At 47.1% G+C, this 20,650-nt stretch overlaps 1 protein-coding gene across 1 annotated transcript; it reads right to left on the minus strand.

Moving 5' to 3' along the window:
* Positions 1-2,512: 2,512 nt before the first annotated feature.
* On the minus strand, positions 2,513-14,691 carry KRT82 (keratin 82). Its single transcript, XM_006883855.1, has 9 exons — positions 14,287-14,691; positions 11,424-11,632; positions 8,583-8,643; positions 7,989-8,084; positions 7,505-7,669; positions 4,807-4,932; positions 3,742-3,962; positions 3,261-3,292; positions 2,513-2,751 (listed from the first exon to the last, which is right to left on the minus strand). Exons 1-9 carry the CDS (start codon positions 14,689-14,691, stop codon positions 2,513-2,515), a joined length of 1,554 nt encoding a protein of 517 aa, XP_006883917.1.
* Between the last annotated feature and the right edge of the window lie 5,959 nt (positions 14,692-20,650).

The raw sequence follows: 20,650 nt of genomic DNA on the forward strand, positions 1-20,650 counted from the left end.
TAGGTTTCCTTTCTGACTTTGTTCTTACAGTCTTCTCTGTGAACTTCTCTCTGACTCCCTCTCTAGGCTTAGTCATTAGTGACATTTCCTGGCTGCTCCCAGCCTCTCAGGCACTTGTTGTTTATGACTCCTCCATGAGACTGAGAGTCTTTCCAGGTCTAAGGGAATGTCTTCCTCACCTTAGTCCACAGATGACTTGGAGTCCTGGGAGATACTGTCAGCCTCTAATGTAGAGCTTGGCATATAGAATAGATGCTCAGTGTGGGGTCCTGGGGAGGTGGGCTGCACCCCAGTTCTTAGGAGAGACACTTACAAAGGGAAGAGAGGCTCTGAGGAATGGTGTGATGGGGCCGTGACCTGACAAGGAATGGTATTGGGGGTTTGCAGAGGGTGAATCTGCTGCTCTTGTCTCCAGGTCTCGGGGCTCTGTAAGTGAAGACTGAGAGAAGGCTGGAGCATTCTGGTCTTTTTTCTTGCCAACTGCTGTCCTTCTTGACTGCCTACCCTAGGCCAGGGCTATCCAGGCTCCAAGAATGGACTGGGGATGAGATGGGGAAGCAGAGGCCAGGACTTGTGGTGCCCTCAGAGTAGAGTGAGTCCCTGCATGTTGCAAATGGTTACACACTCCACTAACTAAAAGGTTGGAGGTTTGAACTTACTCACAGTCCTCTCAGAAGACAGGCCTAGTGATCTGCTTCTGAAAGGCCAGTGCCTTGGAAACTCTCTAGAGAGGTACTGCTCTGCACTCATGGTGTTACCATGAGTTCATGGGGTTACCATGAGTTCATGGGGTTACCATGAGTTGGAATCCACTTGAGAGCAGACAATGAAGGGAGAGGGGAAACTGGAATGTCCCAGTTTTCCTCTCTCACGGGCTGATGTCTGTCTGGCATAATTTTTTCTTTGGCTGGGGCAATCGGATATCAAGATGTACCAGCACTAGGGAGGCAGAGATCAGGCCTTGTGCACTGCTAAGGGTTGACTTGGAATCCACAGGTGGTGCAAACAGCTGCTCACTGAAAGGTTGGAGTCTACCTAGAGGTGCCTCGGAAGAAAAGCCTGGCAGTCTACTTCCAAAAAATCGCTCGTGACCATTCTAGGGAACACGGATCTGCTCTGATGCTCACAGGGTCTCTGTTAGGTGGGAGCTGACTCCGTGGCAGCAGATGTTCTAAGCACAGAATGACACAGATGCTCCCAGGATTTTCTCTAGGAAGTATGAAGAGGTCTTTGTGTAGTACACGCATGGCTTTTATGTGACGAGTGGCTTGGCTGCTAAGCACAGATTATACGTGTGGTTTTTATGGATCCATTTTTATGCCATAGACCACTTGCACATCATTCATAGATAGTTTCCCCGATTTTATAGCAACCTTTATTTCCTCTCCCACTTCTATCCACCAAAGACTGCTTATCAGTTCTCACTAAGCCTCAGAGCACCCACAGAGAAGACTAATTCTTGTAGCCTGTGACCAAGAGATCAGTTTATTAGAACAGAAAAGCCCAGAAGCTCAATGAAGTAGGACTGTGGGTTCCTACTGGGAGGGCCTTAGTACGAAGGGTTTCTCAGTGGCAGAATTGAGGCTGGGGCCTCTGAGGAAGTGGAGCCAAAACAGCACCTCCTCCTGTCTCAGGCAGATGGCTTCCCTAGTCCCCAGCCAGAGCCAGCCTCCCATCACTGCATGAGGAAAACACATTCCTATCACACTCAAAGTAAGAGAAATGAGGAGGGGGCGGGGAGTTGGCTATTTACAAGAGTGGGGAAAGGGCTTGATTCTACTGAGTGTACAGTTTCAGCTCTTGAGAGCTAGTCTCACCAGTAATTATTGCGTGCTCCCTTACCCTGGGTTCTCAGCATTCTCCTGGGAGCTTGCCACCATCAGCTCACTGCTAGTGTGGACTCAAGAAAAAGACTCTTCATAGTAGCATGAGCTCAACAGACCTGAGCAGGTAAAGCTACTGCCCAAAGGCCACCCCTCTGTTCCTTGTTCTGAGAGAAACATGGGCAGGCCCTGAGTGCTGGCTTTGGCATTTAGAACAGGACTTGAGGTGTCTCTCTTTGACATTTGCCACAGTCCGTGTTTCAGGTGGTTGTTAAAAGTTCACTTAGGCTGGAGGTTAGTCAGAGGTAAGGTGTAGTGAGAACCTCCTGGGACAGGAAAAGCTGATCTTGTGGGAAATTTCCATAGGATCCTCCACAAAGTGAGTCTTCTCATAGTGAAGAGATGTGATTGGGGAAAAACCATTCTCTTGGCCACACTAGGGCTGGGCTGTCATTGGTGCAAAAAAACTGTATCCACACCACCCTTAGAGCATAACTCAGGGTCTGCACATAGCTAAGACGTGTGTGGATCTGAAGGGCTATTCCCAGGGAAAATCATGGGAAATCTGGAGTTAATAAAGGGAGATGGGGATTTCAGAATATCCTTGTCTTAACTCCGGTTAGGGTACAAAATCCAGTACCAGGTCACGGGGCCCTGATTCCAGGCTGCCAGCTTCTGGGGGGGCAGGGTTAACACTTGTGGGAGGAACTGCCCCCAGCCCCTAGCTTTATGCTGGAGCTTTTCACACTCCCACAGCTCAGGATGCCTTGCGGCTTGCATGGGATGTAGAGTTCACTAGTGCCCATCATGCTGCAGCCCCCGCTGCTCCGCAGGATGCTGGTGCCCCCTGGGCAGTACTCGGTCCCCACCATGGGTGTGCTGACCACACAGGGCTCATACAGAACAGCGCCTTTGGAACTGCTCACGGCTGTGGGGACAGAAAGGGGTGTTCAGTCGGGCTTGAATGGCACTAGCAGTATCTGCTGTGAAACAGTCTGACTAAATCCCGTCCTTCACGTGCTGTCATTCACCTCTGATAATGCCAGTTACAAATGGTCATGTCTCCCCACTCCAGCCGTTCTCACGGGCCTTTCCCCAGAGCTTTGGCAAAGCCAGTCCTGATATCACAGTCACTCTCTCTGTTTCTTTCTTATCCTTCCTTCCTGAGCCTGCTTCAAAAGGTCCTCTTAGCACTATGATTCTTCATAGCTTAGGCTGGGCCTTGAAACAATAATACCACGGTAAGTCTCTATTCCCAGTTCTGATCTCCCAGTAGATAGCCTGGAGAGAGCTCTCCATTACATTGGGAACCCTGCCAGAGTTCTTTTGGGCCTTGAGGGGTATGCATAGACCCAGGCAGGGGTGAGCATGCTCTCTCTGTTGGGTTGATCTACCTACTAGACCCCAGAGCCCCTGGAGTGTGACTCATCTACTTACAGATATTCACAGGTCCAACCCCTTCGCACAGCCTGGGGATAAGAGGAAAAGAAGGAACTGAATCAAAGACAGCAAAGCAGATAGGCCTTTGCATTTCCCCTCCTGCCCTCACCATACCCACTGCCACCCAGTTGATTCCAGCTCCTTTAGGACAGAACAGAATTGTCCACAAGCTTTCCCAGGCTCTAATCTTTATGAAAATAGATTGCCACATATTTCTCCCAAAGAGTAGCTGCTCAGTTCAAATTGCGTATCTTTTTTTTTTTCCAGTTAGCAGCCTGGCTTTTTAATCATGGTGCCATCAGATCTCCTTCGGTGACCTCACTGTTGACCATGTTAATGATGAGAGCTGTGGCCTGTGTGCAGGTTTAGATTTTTGATGACTCTGGGGGCAGGCAGGCAGCAGCAGCAGCAGTAACCAGAGGCCAGGCAGTGCACACCCCGTGCCTCTTCTGGATCAGCCTGCCCTCACTGAACTCACCTGTGCTCCTCGCCCTCCAGCAGACGCCTGTAGGTGGCGATCTCGATGTCCAGGCCCAGCTTGGAGTTCATCACGTCCTGGTACTCCTTGAGCAGGCAGGCCATGTCCTGCTTGGCCTTCTGCAGGGCCTCCTCCAGTCCTGTCAGCTTGCATTTGGCATCGCTGAGGGCGGCCTCGCCTTGCTGTTCCGCTGTGGCTATGGCCCCCTCGAGTTTGCAGCGCTGGGGCAGAGGGCACAGAAGAGCATTATGCAGATCTTTTGAATGGACTCTCAGAAAAGCAGAGAGGATGTGGTTCTGGTTACATGTCAACCATAGGTTTCATCCTAGCCTTGTGACATATGGTCCTTTCAGGGAATTGGGACGAGCTCTCCTGTCTATCTCAAGGGGATCTGAGATTTCCTCCTGGATTTGTTGGGCTATTTATTTGAGGCTAGCAGGTTTTAAGGCACACTGGTGGGTTAGTGTGTAATGAATGGGAGCATATGATACAGGAAACCAAATGGTGAGTACTTTGAATCCATTGGCTGCTCCTTGGGGGAAAGATAGGCAATCGCCACCCATGAAGATTTCCAGCCCTGGAAACTGACAGAAGGGTGCTGTGAGTCGAAACTGACTCAACAACAATGCGCTGAGGTTTTAAGCATTTAGATTTAAGCATTATCCTTGGAAAGTAGGGGGGGTCTGGGTCTCTGAACTCCTGAGAATCACCTTGAATTTCAGGCTCAGAGAGCCCTTGGGTTGGAAAGGACCATGAAGTTAATCTTTTCTATAGTCCCATTCAGTGACACACACTTGCTATCTCATTTATGCCACTAGGCCACATAGCCTCTCTGTTGGGGGCCTCACACTTTCCTGAGTCTCCTTACACTGATGCCTCTCAGGGAGCTGCAGAAGAGCTGACTTTTGAGCAAAGCAGCACAAGGCCATTCCCTCTCCCAGAGCTCTCCCAGGGAGCCATTCCCTCTCCCAGAGCTCTCCCAGGGAGTGTTGGACCTGGCCCACATAGCTCAGATTGGGGGGATCAGCCTCTGGTGTGTTCTCAGAGGGTCTTCCCGGGTCTCACCTGGGCTTTGACATTCTCAATTTCTTGCTGCAGCTGTTGGATTAGCTTGCTCATCTCCAGGATCTCATTCTTGCGGTTTCGAAGGTTGTCACAGTGGTTCCCAGCTGTCATCCTCAGCTCTTCAAACTGCCAGGACAGGGGAAGTCAGAACTCACGCTCCCCCCCCCGCCCCCCCCGCCAGGTACCCTGGCTCTTCAGCAATCCTCACATAGGAGCTGGATTCTTTTGCTCCCTGTCTCTCTTCTCTCTCTCTGGCTAATTTCAGCGCCCTTACAAATGGCTGTTCCCTATCTTCTCACTTTGTCGCCATGTTTCTTCAGGCCTGTTAAGTTCTCTTTCAAGCTTCAAGAACATCTCTTCTCTGCCTACTTTTTTCTGTGTCTCCTCCTTCTCTCATTGTCTCACTCTGTTTTCTCCAGCTGAGAGCCTGACAGTCTCCCAAGAGCTACTCTCACTTTTAGGCATCCATATGGATCTGGAAAGGCATTTTGGAGCTCAGAGTGGGGCCTAACTCATCAAAGACTGAGATCAGACTGTATCTATGCCCATTGGGATGAGTAAATTTTTATGGTCTCTCACAAAACAATTGAACACAAAATGCACTATTAAGTCCTACAGTGGCTTAATTTTTCTTTAAACCTTTGTGTTTTGGAAACAGTGTTGCTTTTTTTTTTTTAAATAATCTTTGTACTTTGGAAACATAGATTTTTAAAAAAGTTTGGCCAAATCTAGATTTTTAACATATATAATGAATGCTGCACAGAAAATCACAAAGTTCCTCTTTTTGACCCTTTTGCCATTTACTACTGTGGGAAACTCTGAAATTGCTCTATTAATATCTGTCCATTCCTTCTTTTTGAAAAAGAACCCTGCTGTTGTCAGAGATGGTAATGAACTCAGGTAAGAGAATTATTTCTCAACATCCCGAGCAACTGTAGAGGACTCATAGAGTATTTCTCACCAGCAAGAGCTCAGAGACATTGTTGGGTGGGAAAGCTCTTTAAAGTGAAGGATCACTCAGCTGCCATGTGTCTTCTGTTCTTTCTTTGCCTTCTTTCTGCCTGGAGTGTGTATTGATTGGGTGCTATTGCAGCCAGTTGGGGATATGAGGTAGCCATGAGGATGGACATATGATAAGGACAGTGGGAGGCTGGAAGGAGCCTTGAGCCACTGATAGCATCAGAAACCACCATGTCATATGTGCCAATCTATCAAATTATTTAAGAAAAAAAGTAAAAACCTAATGTGTTTTATTTCCCCCCCTATCCTCACAATGAAATACAGTCTTTCAATAAAATTGTCTTTCTGATTATGTCTGATTTAAGAGGACGGGAAAGTGAGATTGTATTCCCTGACTCATGAATATACAGGAAGGCAGCCCAGGGAAAGGATGCTGGGGTGAAACTTCGCTATGGATGGACAGGAACATGTCTCTCTAGAAAATGGACAGAGCATCACTTGGGGCTCTCCCAGTGCAGTGAGAATGATGCCTTCAGCAAGAAAGTCCAAAGTATTTAGTGTAGCTCTTCAGGCCTCCTGGGGACCCCCAAGCCTGATCCCCTTCCCAGATGGTCACACTCCAGGACCTCAGCCACGTGCTTCCATGCTCATCCGGCTCCTGCTGCTCCTTATCTTGACCACCTACCCTCTAACCTGTGTACTGGAACTTGTCCTTCGAGAGTGAATCAGATGGTGGTATCTCTGTCTCTCCAGACACAGCTTGGTGCTCAGTCATCACCTCCAGCTTACTGTCTGTTGGCCACTTGAGCAATCATTTCACCTGCCTTGTATCTTGGTTTGATTGTTTGCATAGCTCTCTTTCTCCTCCCCCTTCTACATCCTCCACCCATTCTCTGTGAAGACAGGGGTGGTCTGATTCCTCATCTCCTTTCAGGGCCACACTGCTTGGTAAGGCCACATTTCCCTGACTCCCCTGTTTAAAGTCACACCCCACACCATCTCCTACCCTTTACCCTGATTGATTGTTCTAATAGCATTATATCAACATCTAAAATACACCATTGCATTTATTGATTTGTTTTATTGTCTACTTCTCCTGCCTCATGAAGTGAGGCCAGGATGGTGTCTGTGCCCTGGTGGCTCCTTAGCATCTGGAACAGCATGGGGGACTTGATGGGTGCTCAGGAAATAGTTTGTTGAATGAATGGATGAGTGAATGAATGGACATAGACATAGTGCCTATCACAGGCAGGGCAGGTGAGACTGTGAAGATGATGTTGTCAAACTGAATTGCCCTCAGGGACACCCCCTGTCCTCCCAGCAAGGCCCTAATTACCGAAGTCTGGGCCACCTTAATCACTGTTTCAGCTCCACCATTAGTAACCACTCTATGCCACCAGCCTCCTCCCACGCCTCAAAGCCTAGAGTTCTCTCTGTCCTCATCACCAATTAGTAATTATTGACTGTTGCTTAGAGGCTGGGCTTGGAACCAGTACTTCCGATGAGTCTGCAGGTAAATAAAGCTCAGTGCCATGGCACCCTGATGACAGGCCTTGGCTGACTGCGGGGTGCCTTCCCACACCCTCTGCAGGGACATAGCTTGAGGCCCGGCAGCAGCATCAGGGCATGGGTTTTATGGGGTTCCCTGATTTTAGGGAGTGGAACTGCCCTCATGAGCTCTTTAGGGTGACGGGGTCTGGGGTCACCCCGCATCCACCTGATAGTCCCCAAGCCTCACCCGGCACTGGTACCAGGCCTCTGCTTCAGCTTTGCTGCGGCTGGCGATCTCATCATACTGGGCCTTGATCTCAGCGATGATGCTGTCCACGTCCAGCTGTCTGCTGTTGTCCATCTTCACAATGACCGAAGTCTCTGAGATCTGAGACTGGAGCAAACAGATCTCCTGCGAGAGGACCATGGTAGGCAGAAGAGAGGAGAATCAATGAGTTCTTTGTATAAGGGAGGAAAAAGAGGGAAAGGAATTAGTGGGAAGGGAAGGGAGAGCACAGGATTTTACTATAGTTATACCACATCCTGTGGACACTTTTCTAGAGGGGCCTGAGATTCAGGTCCAGAAGCTGTTCTTTCTGGGGGCCTTGTTGCTTGAATACCTCTGTCGCCCTGATATCATTATGTGCTAGCTGGGGAAGGACAGGTACTTCACACCCATCACTGCCCTGGACTGGCGCAGACTGACCACCTGATAGTCTGGCTGTGGTTACCTCCTCATAAAGGCCTTTTAGGAAGTCAATCTCCTGGATCAGAGCCTCCACATTCGTCTCCAGGTCAGCCTTCATCAGGAAGGCTGTGTCCACGTCCTGTGGAAGAACAGTGACAGACCATAACCTGGGGCAGGGCCAGTATCCTCTCAAGACCACCTCAGCCCCCACTCCCAGACCGTCTGGGGACAGTGGCAGATTTATGACCTGCTTTCCTCCTTTATACCATGTAGAAGTGAAAGAGCGACAGAGCCAAGGTGAGTAGGGCGTCCCCAGCACCAAGCTGGAACCCTGATAGGGCAGGATCTGAAGGCAGAATTTAGATTTAAAAAGATTTGGCTGAGGAATCATCATGATCATGCTCATTCTGGGATGTTCCTGTCAGCATTTTCGCTTTGGCATTGACCATCTCTCTAGCTTCGTGGACAGGTGTAGACTAGGTAGAAAGGCCTGGTGACCTGCTTTGGTCCAAGTGAGTTGCAAGTTTGAGGCCATGTCAAGCTCTGAGGATGGGTGGGTCACAACTACTTTTGGACACAGTCCAGGTTCTGGGTGTCCTTGGCCAACTTTCCCCCACTTTGCCCCATTCTCCCTCACCTTCTTCAAGGCAACAAACTCATTCTCGGCACTGGGTCTCAAGGAGAGCTCCTCTTCATATCTGGAGGGACGTGTAGAAAGGAATGTTTTAGTCAGACATGTGGAGTTTGGGCAAGGGTCTACGGTTCTAAATCTGCCTCTATTGCCTGAAAGCCCTCATGGGTCAACAGTCTACCTCCTACTGCTCAGGACAGATAATCGTTACCATAGGCACTCGTTAGCCATTTTTGAAGTTTATCCTCTTCCCCTCATAGCCTTATGATGAGTCATCTCTGGTTAGTCCACTTTAAAGCTACCTCCATTCTCTTGCGGCTAAGGAAGCTCATTTTGTCTCATTTCAGATGGAGGAAGGGTGACTTGCTGCTGGCATAGCTCTGTCTCTTTGGAGTTATCTGGAAGCTGACTGTGGTCACCAAGATTTCCACAGGACTTCATGTTCCGTCCTTAGCCTTTCCTAAAAAACACCTTTCAGCTGCAGAGGTAGCAATTACCCACTTTACCAGCCCCACAGAGGCAGCCCAACTATTTCTTCAGCTTGGAGAGAGTACCTTGGCCTATTCACTGCTCCCCAAGGGGAGGAAATCAGGTTCAGGGGGTTCAGAATGACTCCGTTTGATGAGCGACTTCCGTCCATTAAAAGCTTCACTGTGCTTCCAGACGCCTGCCTTTCCGCTTTTTCACAGAACTCTGCTGAGGCTCAGGCAGTGGGCCCGGGAGCTGTTGGCCTGGCTTTGAATCCCAGCTCAGTCACTTGATTGTTTTCTTACTTTAGATAAACAGTGTCTCATTTCACCATGGGTGAACAGTGAATCTGGGACTAGGACAGTGTATCTGGCACTAAGAAACTGTCTGACAGGGAGTAAGTAATTGTGTATTTGCTATTATCATTAAAAAGAGAATTTTGATCTCATTCTTCTCTTATTGTCCTGCTTTTACAATTCATAGTCTTGCTGCTGAGCTGAATGAGAATGGTGTTTCCTAACAATATTTTGCCTTGCTGTTGACCCTTTAGAAAGTGACATCTCAGCCGAGATCCCAGTCTCCTCTCCCTCAGCTCCATGGCCTTGCTGTACCTCATCTCTGGCCTTTGCCAGACTTGTCTTTTTTCACTTGATACTCTTATCTTCTTCTTCTGTCCTTCTCCTTCCAAGGACTCCCTTTGAATTCCTTCTTATTAAGAAGGCAATGGCATGAAATTTTTTCTTCAAGTTTCTAAGCAAATAGCACCCTCTCAGGAAGCCTTCCTGAGCCCTTTCTCCATGCTTCCCTTGGGATTTCTCTCCCCTCCTGCTTACTTAGACCTTGTAGCTGTCCCTGTGCATGCAGGTATGATCCTTGCTCACTGGATCTGAGTATCTTGCCAAACTTACCCCAAACACCCACACCTCCCGTCTAAAGGTCTGGCACCAGGTAGGCACCTGCTGCACTCAAGTTCCCCACCTGACTTCTGCAGCCCCACATACTTCTCAATCACTGCTCTCAATATACTACACTTGTTTTCTTTTTGTTAGACATGTCCCTGGCTCATGCATTTCCTGGCAGAATGTGACAGTACTCTCCTGGAGTTTCAACCTCTTACTGACAGTGGATTCTGCTTGTCTGCACTTTGCCCGCTCTTTAACATCTTCTTGTAAACTTTATGCTTCAGGCTAAGAATCAGACACTAGAGTTTGCCTTCAGGGAGGGCAGGACTAGCAGGATAGATAAGTACAAGCTGGGAGGAGAGAAAGGAGGGAGCCAGAAAGCTGTGGGAACTGAGAGCAGAGGATGATTAAAAGAAGAGCAGGGATGTCACAAAACCCTCAGAGGTGGGGAGTCAGAGGTTCCAGGAGCAGTCTGCGAGTGCTACAAATGCTTACAAATACAACTGATGATGGAAAGGATAGGGGTTCAAATTCATGAAGAAGCTCCTTGGAGGACAAGCCAGGCAATTTGTTTCTGAAAGATCACAGCGCAAAAATCTCACAATTCAGCTCTGCACAGTAGAATTGCCATCAGTCAGGACTGGTTCAAGGGCAGGTAAGAACAATAGAACAACTTATTAGCATGTAAGTGGTAGGAAGAAATGCTTATTAGAGAGAGGGCTCATCAGGCAGAAGGACAGTCGGAGAAAACACATAAAAACACATCGGATGAGAGGAGGAAGGAGTGGGAGTCTAGGGAGTAGGAAGTCCGGGATCTGCTAAGTCATTGATGTAAGATAGGACAGAATAGGTAGTTAGTAGCAGCGATCTGCAGTGGTGGATAGGACAGGTGGAGGAATTTGGCTGACAGTGAGACATAGGATAAGGGCTTTATTTAGGCAGGGTTATGGAAAGATAGATAAAAATAGAAGAGAAATAGAGTAGAAAACTCGAGAAATACACACCTTCAGAGCTCAAAGCACCACAAGTGCAACCACCTGTTAGGCGAACTTGTGTGCAGCTATGATGCTAAACAGATTTTAGCAGAACTTCTAGGCTAAGATGGACTAGGAAGAAAGGCCGGGCGACCTACTTCTGAAAAACAGCCATAGATACCCTATGGGTCACATTGGTCTGATCTACAATCAATTGTGGAGATAGCACAGGACAGAGGAGTGCTTTGACCCATTGGGGACCAACTCATTGGCATCAAACACCGTTACTATGTGATAGACACATAGTATATTAGAGGCTGTGCTTAAGTTACCTTGTTTAGTTGTTCTATTATTAATGACCTACTAAGTTTTAGGCATCCCATTTTATAGCTGGGAAAACTGAGGTCCAGATTGTTTAAGTAGCTGGCTCATGATGGTATCTATCAGGCTCCGAACCCCACACTCCCATCATCCCTCGTGGAGTGAAGGTGAGGCCAACTCACTTTTTCTTGTAGCCTTCTAGCACATCCTGGAGGCCACAGAGCTCCGACTCCAGCCTGGCCCTGTCCCCGGCCACACAGTCCAGCTCCCTCCGGAGGGAGCAGATGTAGGCCTCAAAGATGGGCTCGATGTTGCTCTGGCAGCACCTTTGCTGCTGTAGAAAGTTCCATTTGGTCTCCAGCAACTTGTTCTGCTGCTCTAAGAACCGCACCTGCAGTCAGAAAATTTAGTGTCACTGGGCCATAAGGACCCTGGGGACTGTGGTTGGACTGAGTAAAAGGTGGAATGAGATTGTACTCTTTCTCCCAACATAACACTGGGAACAGGTCAGGATTTTCAAAGACTGGCTGTCTGTGCATACTAGCCCTGAGGCTCTTTGCCTCCATGCCTCTCCTGCCTGAGGTTGTAGGACCCCCACCTTCCATTCAGAGTTTGCATGTTGTAATAGACAGTCTATAATGCCAAAACACTGAGGGTGGGCAAGTCCATGTTTTAGTTCTGCAGGCCCGCTTCTCAGTACTTTTTTTACTTTAACCAAGCCATCTTTTCAAAATTTGCTTTGTTTCCTACAACTCCTGTTGGAGGTAATTTGTGGGAAAGCACTTTGTAAATCTTCATATTAATGTAAGATATGTCCCTGAAGCTTTAGTGTACTTTACAGATATGCATTTGGTCATATCAAGTCAGCATCAGGAAAACAAAGATTCTCACCACTGGGCAACTGGCAGCACCATGATAGATGGAGAAGAACTTGAGATTGTTAACAATTTCGTCTTGTTTGGTTCCATAATCAACACTCTTGGTACCAGCAATCAGGAAATCAAGAGATGAATTGCATTAGGTAAATCTGCTGCCAGAGACCTCTCCACAGTGTTAAATGGCAAGGTAGAGACTAAGGTGCACCTGATCCAGGCCGTGGTTTCCCAATTACTTTCTATGCATCAGAGAGCTGGGCAATGAACAAGGATGACAGAAGAACTGATGCCTTTGAGTTGTGATGCTGAAGAACACCATGGGTCATCAAGAGAACTAACAGATCTGTCCTGGAGAGAGTAAAAACAGGTTGCTCCTTGAAGGCAAGGATTTTGGTACCCTGTTTTACATATTTTGAGCCTGTTGTCAGGAGAGACCGGTCTTTGGAGAAGGACATCATGCTTGGAAGAGTTGAGGGACAGAGCAGGAGAAGAAGACCCCAGATAAAATGGATTGACACAATAATTGGGGAATGATGGGAGATGTGTCAGAGACAGTGAGATTGTCTCAGGATAGAGCAAGGTTCAGGGCTATTGTGCACAGGGTCCCTATGAGTTGTAGTTGATAGCACATTAAGAAAAGAAAAACGCAAGATGGTGATATATTTGGGAGTAGGAGCTTGCTTTTATTCTAGCCCAAGGACACTCAAGGAGAAAAAGTCAAGATTTTTTTTACCTAGGACCCTAAAGCTCGTCACCTATTCTGCTGTATTCTGCATGACAGTGTCTAAAAATGTTAAGGTCACAGAAGCACTGAAGATGCAAGCCCACTGTTTCTCTTTTTATGAATTTGAAACAGATCAGGAAAGAATGAGTGAGTTGACACTGGCCATTATAACAAAGGGAACACAGTCTCTGTTCTCCCCATGGGATTTTTCACGTTATTATTGTCTCTCAAGAAAACTGGAGAAGAAGACATGCTTGCTGTCCTGTTCATATCCGTGGTCTCATCACCTGAGGCATCCACCCCACAGAAGGTGGTCACTGACCATTGAGGCCCACTTCATGGCATGAATTTACAACCAGAACTTTAGGAACATTAAAAATAAAACTGGAAATATGCTGGTTTCTATTTAATGAAGAAGAATTCCCTTTCTGAAATGCAATTGCAATGCACAGCTTACCTCTTTTAGTCTACTGACCCCTTCCTCCCACCCCACCGTGTCCACCCTCACAGTAGAGCCCTGAGGGGCTGACAGGAGGGTGACTTGCCTATAGGTGGTCGTCAGGGTAACAGGAGAGAGTCAGTACCAGAGCTGTAAACCTTAGGGCTATCAGGAACACCAGTTCAGCCAGTGACATATTCCCTAATCCCAGGAACTTCTGTGGGACAAGAGGACAGCCCTGCAGACAGCTGCGGAGGGACAGGCCAGTCTGATGCTTTCTAAAACAGTGCACTGTTCTTGCTGTTGCCTTTCAGAGCTGTGGTTCTGAAAGTAACAGAGCTGGACAGTAGTCACTTTGTGTATGTAGCTCAAATTACTCCACTTTCTGCTCTTAAGGTCCAAGTTAGCGGCAAATTCGGATATCATAGTTATCCATCCACACCTCCAGACCTGAGGGTCTTAATCCAGCTCACGTATACAGAATACACCTCTATATTTAAAGCTTCTTCAGAAAAGGCAATTCTCTGTCTCTTTGGTGATTTCTTTCCTTGCTTTGGGAGTTCCTCTTGTAGCCTGACTCCAGACAACTTTGATAAGGTTGTCAGGTAATATCTAGAGAGATGTGACATACTTATAAAAAAGGACACTCCCTCACTCATTGCTTTTGAATTGGAGCTGACTCATAGTTGACCCTCTGGCAGGTTTTTCAGAGGCAGTAAACTGCATTGGAGGTTTCCTAGTTTCTCCCTAAGAACAACTGGTGGATTCAAACCATCTGCCTTTGGGTCAGCAGTGGAACTCATTACCCACTAGGCTGCCACAAGTTCATAAAAATGTTTTATGTTGAATGTGATCTAACAAACTTTTGGCAGTTAATGGACTATAGGAAGACCCAGTAGATAAGCCTCTAGTGTCCTTGTTTGCTGCTCCCTGGACCAGACATCCATGTTCCCTGCGGTCATATTCTTACCCTGCAGCGCTGGACCACATGGGCCTGGGTCTCTTACCTTGTTGATGAAGGATGCAAAGCGGTTGTTGAGGCCCTTGATCTGCTCCTTCTCGTCCCTTTTCACCCTCTGCACCGTTGGATCAATCTCTAGCTCGAGGGGCACCAGCAGACTCTCATTGATGGTGACAGGGGTGATGCAGGGAGAAGCCCCACAGGGCCCCCCGACTCGATACCCAAAGCCAGGTACATTGCATCTGGAAGCGACCCTGGGCCTCCCAAAGCTGACATTGCAGAGGCTCCGTGAAGTGAGGCAGCCTAGGGCTCGCAGGCCCCCACCGCCCCCAGGCCGGCAGGGCCCCTTGCTCACTGTGTGGTGGGTCACCATCCGGGGGATGACAGCTGTGAATGAGCTAAAGCTCCGATTGCCACATCTGGAGCCCAGCTGGAAGGAGTGGCATGACATGGCAGGAGAGGCAGAGCGGCTGGAGCCCGGGAGGGGAGAAAGCGAGAACCGAGGTGCGATTACCAAGTTCTAGCTCAGCTTCCCCCCTTTTATCTAGCAGGAAGATGGAGTGCTGAGCCAGGTCAAACCCCAAATTACCATTAAATTGGCTTTATAAGCTTGGGATATTGGCAATTGTTAAGTGCCAGGGTGGATAATTAGGGTAGCAAAGACCAAAGAGGAGGAGCCAATGGCCAGAGCTAGGCAGGCCTTTTAGAGTCGTCTGGGCCCTCTTCCTTGTTTATGGGTGATGAAAAGGGTCAGTGGCTTCGAGGAATGGGAAAATTGGGACTTGGTGCTGTTCCATAGGACAGGGGAAGAGAGGAGCATGAATTATAAACCTTGACTAGCCTGGGATTAGAGGGAAAATTAGGCTTCAGGATGCTTTATTCCCCTGTGGTGGTGCTTATGGTTTTCTGAGGTTGCTCCAGACCCAAGTGACTTCCTTGGGCTCCTGTATTATTCTAGAGGTCCCCAGGTTGGGGGTGGTGGTGGTTTGGGAATGGGAGAAGCCTTCCTAAAGCAGGCTGGACTCTGCTCCACGTCACAAAGGGGGGGGTGCTGGGCTTTGACTGACCTATTCCCACTCCCATCAGGGCTCCTGAGGCCAGCCAGGCTCCAGGTAGTGGCTTCTCTCCGAGGGCCATTTAGTGCAACTGGGTTCAGGAGACTCAAGAGAAGATTCTGGTACTTGAAGTGGGAGGAAGGGGCCCACGTGTTCTCTCTCCTTTTCTGGATCCTCCATAGCTGCATTGACTTCAGCTATTAGCCTGGGATTTCACTTCTTCTTTTCCCTTTTCCTCCGGGCCTTCCCAGGTCTCCCTGCTCTGGCTCGAGGACTTCTCTGAAGGATGAGGATGCAGGTTTTCCTCCCAGCATCCAGGTCACAAACACAACTCTTTGAAGTGCTTCAAGTTCCTTTTTTTGCCTCCCTTCCAGCAAATCCATCAGTGAAACCTCTGCTGTCACAGGCTGATTTTTCTTTTCCACATGTGATTTTTTTGGTTGTTATTGTTATGTGACATCAAGCCACCAGTGACTCATAGTGACCCCTATGTACAACAGCTCTGAACCCTGCCCTATCCTGAGCCAGTCTCATGGACACACCTGTCCCCATTACCTCAGTTACTGTGTCAATCCATCTCATCTGGGGTCTTCCTCTCCTGCGATATCCCTCCACTCTACCAAGCATGATGTCCTTCTCCAAGGAACTGTTTCCTCCTGGCCATATGCCCAAAGTATGTGAGACGGAACTTCAAAATTCTTGCCTCTGGTGGCCTAATGGCAAGAAGCTGCACTGCAATCCTGAAGGCACATGATCAGGGCCCCCAGCTGCTCCTTGGGAGAAGGATGATTGATCCCCTCCCATAAAATTAACTGCCTCTGAAAACCTACTGAAAGGTCAGCTATGGGTAAGTTTCAACTCTATGGTACATAACAAGAAGAAGGAGAAACTTGGTTTCATCCTCTCCAAGACAGACCTGTTTGTTCTCTTGGTGGTCCATAGTAATACTCTTTTCCAGCACCACAACTCAAAGGCATTGATTCTTCTTCTGTTATTCTTAGTCATTGTCCAGCAAGTAATTGTGAAAACTATGGCCTAGATCAGGTGTACCTTAGTTCCTAGAATGACCTCATTACTCTTTAGCACTTTGGAAAGGTCTCTGAAAGCAGACCTCCCTAATGCAATTTGTCTTTTGATTTTCTGACTCCTGGTGCCAAGGATGTTGACTGTGGAGCTGAGCAAACAGAAATTGTTAAGAACCTCAATCTCTTCTCCATCTATCATGGTAGTGTCAATTGGCCTAGTGGTGAGAATCTTTGTTTTCTTGATGTTGAGCTTCAATCCATATTGAAGACTATAGTCCTTGATCTTCTGCAGCAAACACTTTAGGTCCTTGTCAGTTTCAGCAAGCAAGGTGTGTCGTCTGCGTAATGCAGGTTGTTGATGAATCTTCTTCAAATACTGATGACACATTCCTCTTCATAAATCCCAGCTTCTCAAAAAACCTGTTTTATGTAAAGATTGAAAAGTTACGGAGACAGGATGCACCCCTGACACACTCCTTTCCCAATTTTGAACCATGTAGTGTTTCCTTGCTCTGTTCTGAGGACTGTTTCCTAGTCCAAGTATAGATTTCACATGAGCCCAGTTAAGTGTTCCAAGATTCCCTTTCTTCTCAAAGTTAGCTACTACAGTTTGTTGTGGTCCACAGAGTCAAAAGCCTTTGCATAGACAATGAAACACAGATAGACATTCTTCTGGGTATTCTGCTTTTGATCAAAATCCATCTGGCATGGGTGATAATGTCTCAAGTGCCACGGCCTCTTCTAAATCCAGCTTGTATTTCTGGTAGTTCTCTGTCAATGTCCTGTTCCAGTAGTTTCTGGATAATCTTCAGCAGGATTTTGCTTATGTGTGATTTAATGATATCATTTGAAAATTTCCATGCTCGGTTGGATCCAACAACAAGGCAGGAGCATTTATTGAATGCTGACATGGTAAGGGACTGCAGGGGCTTAGTGGTTGACATAGCTGACTGCTAACCTTCATTTGGTGGTGCCATTGAAGCAATCTACACTAATAAAGATTTACAGGAAACTTCTTTTGTGTCTGACAAGGCCACTGTGATTGGAATAAATTTGATGGCATTGAGTTAGGTTTTGGTTGGCGCCATACTATTTTCTGGGACCACACTCAGCCCTTTCCAACCTTTATCTCATTTAATTCTTATGAGAACATCATGATTTAGTTACCGTTGCTAAGGTGGTGGTTATTATGTGCTGTCGTGTTGGAAGTAACTCACAGTTGACCCTTCAGTGCATTTCCAGAGGCTGTACATCACGCAGGAGGAGATTGCCTATCTTCCTCCCACAGAGCACCTGGTGGATTCAAACCGCCTGCCTTTTGTACAGGAAGCACAATTCCGTACCACTAAGCCACCTGAGTCGAGAGCAGAGTGGTGATGTAATGTCCCCCAGTTTGTATAGAAGAAGGTGGGATTTAATCCCATGCTATTACCTTATGTTCTGCTATTCTGGGTGGGAGAAGCCTGGGTTAGGAATTGGAAATGGGCCGCCAGCCCAGATAATGGTTGTTGCTCCTCAGCTTTCCTACCAGAAAATTCCTAAACCAAACCCACCTCTGCTATTCAGCCAGTTCCAGCTCATGCCGACCCGTTAGTGGGTTTTTAAGACTGTAAATCTTTACAGGAGTCTAGTTAGTTTTGTGCCAGGAAGCAGCTAATGGATTAAAACTGCTAACCTTTTGATTAGCAGCCCAATACATTAAGGACTGTGCCACCAGGGGTCCTTTTACCTGTTGATTAGGAAATTAAAATGTAAAAGGTCCTTGTTCTTCTAGAATTCTCAAGTGCTTGCTGCTATGATCTGTACAGGCATGAGCCAGAGAGAATGTGAACTAGATTCTAGACCATTAAAATAAAGCAACTATCATAATAAATGGACTCACGTGAATTTTCCCCCCTAGTCCATATAAAAATTACTTTTACACTACACTGTAATCTGTTAAAACTCCTCTTGTTGTGTAGCATTTATATGAAAGTGTTTCAAATGCACCAGCTGCTTTTGTAGAGAAAAAGGAGGCAGTCTCTTCTGTAAAGATCTACAGCCATGGAGTCTGATGGAGAGTTGCTATGAATCAGAGTGGGCAGTTAGGAAAAAATTCCAAAGAGTGCAAGAATGACCAAAATGTGACACAGAGACGTGAAGTGTGTGTGTGAGGTAAGAAAAATGGTGCCTGCAGACGTGCTTGCCACAAAAACTTCAATTTGTGCGAAACATAGTATCTGTGAAAGTGCACTAAAACAATGCAGAATAAAATGAGGTATGCCTTACAAGATTCACTGGATTTTCAGACTAAGGCAGACTGGGGAAAAAAAAAATAAAAAAAGACCTAATTATGCAATCCAGAAACCCAGCCAGTGAAAACCCATGGACAGTCTGACCACTGGCCACAGAAACAGCAGAGGGCTTGGTGGTATTTGGTTTTATTGTACATGGGGTCACTATGAGTCAGGAGTTGAAGGAAGCTAACAACAACAACAACAACCACTTCTTTAATGGTCTTGACTTTGAGTCCTAGAGTAGTTGAGAGGCAAGATTAGGGCTTAGGGAGGTCAGGGGTCTAACAAGAGACCATCACAGAGAATAGTGGTATGCAGAGGTTGTGTGGGGAGCCCCTTGTTGCAGGATGTCTAAGAAAGGGATTTCCATTCTTCCCCGGAATAAGTGGGACTGGGAAGCAGTGTCAGGTGATAGTACTATTGAAAGATCAGAGCAGCGAGAAGAGCCATTTTCTACCAGAGGGAAGAGCAGGGCTCATTTGGAGAGCTGTGAACATAGGAGAACATCCCTTAAACATAGTCTGGCCACAGGATGGTCTTTAGAGCACTGTTGGTCTCCCTGGAGCTCAGGACCAGAGCTTCAGAGCATGGAGTGGCAAAATTAATGAGATTCTCCAAGCAGGGAAGGCACCTCTCCCAGGAACCCATCAGCCTCAAGCTTTGAGGGTGAGACAAGAGACAGACGCGGTCAACAGACAGCTCAGTGACATTTTATTGAAGCAGTTTCAAGAAATGGGCAAGCATAAGTGAGCAGGCTGCCTCTATAGCAGGGGTTGCAATGATCAAAGCGGGCCTGGCTTTATTCTAAAATACTTGACTCTCCAGTCTTCAAGCTAGCAGTATGGCAGCCGTTCTCTGATTTCTGTCAGAATGCATTTTGGTCTTGAATAAATGGCAGGTGTTTTGAGGATTTACAACTGCTCAGATTTAAGAGAGAAACTATACCATGATAACATTTAACAAAGCTCTCCAGACCTACCCTATTCCTCTCCACTCTGCCCTAAACCACCTCTCCTTTGGATCATGCCCCATCAGAATGAAGAAGAAGGTCAAAGGAAGAAGAATCTCTCTCCTCAAGCTTTGCAATCTTGGGCTCTCCCTATGGAGCAGGGATTTCGATGGAGGAGGATGGATCTTGCATTCTAACCATGGTTGGATGGAGGGAAATCAGCAAAGAGGAGGGCCATTTTAGAGACAGTGGAGGGGAAAGGAAAGATCAGAGGAGGGAAAGACAACAGAGGAGAAAGATAGCAAGAACTGTGTTGTCAAGCAGAAAGAGGGTGGGAGTAGAAGAAAAGAGGGGCAAGGAGAAGGTTGAGATAAAGAGACTTAAGAGGGTGGTAGATGGCAAGACCAAGAAGGACAACTTCCTAGAGCAGACCCGTGGCTAGCACAGAGCAATAGGGAAAGGTCCTGAGCCTGCAACTCTGTTTTCTGGGAGGACATCTCTTAACACAACTCTTAACACAGGGGACTTAGAGTCTCTTTTTTTGAGCATCAGGCATCTTGTGCTGAGCCGGCTTCTCTACACCTTCCCATCAGCGTGTCTCCTTCCCCATCATCATCAGGACATTTCTTAAGGGAAAGTGATCTTAATACTGCTTTAAATGAGGCAGGTTTGGAAGGAATTTTGCTGTAAAATACTACTTAATATAGTCTCAAGACTTGGAGCTCTGTATTGCCAACCCAAATGCACATGGTTCAAATCCAGAAGCTGCTCCGTGGGAGAAAGATGGACAAGCTCTTCCTGTGGAATTTACTGCCTCTGAAAACCGACTAGAGGGTCAGCTATGGGTCAGTTCTGACTATATGGTACATAACAACAGTAACAACAAGAAGCCACTGAGAATTTAGAATTTTTTTTTTAAAAAAACAATTCTAGATGAAGTAATTCTATCCTGTGAATAATCAACAGTTGATAGTATCTTAAGGCTGCTGATTTCTTGTTCAAATATTCTTCTTCTAAGAATTGTTGGGAGAATTGGCTGGGGAAGGGAAAGCAGAAGGGAATCCTTGTGGCAATTTTCAAGGACATTTTCGGTCTCTCATTAAAA

This window comes from Elephantulus edwardii, unplaced genomic scaffold (genome assembly GCF_000299155.1).
Source record: "Elephantulus edwardii isolate Elephantulus edwardi_28Jun2011 unplaced genomic scaffold, EleEdw1.0 scaffold00030, whole genome shotgun sequence".
Taxonomy (NCBI): Eukaryota; Metazoa; Chordata; class Mammalia; order Macroscelidea; family Macroscelididae; genus Elephantulus; species Elephantulus edwardii.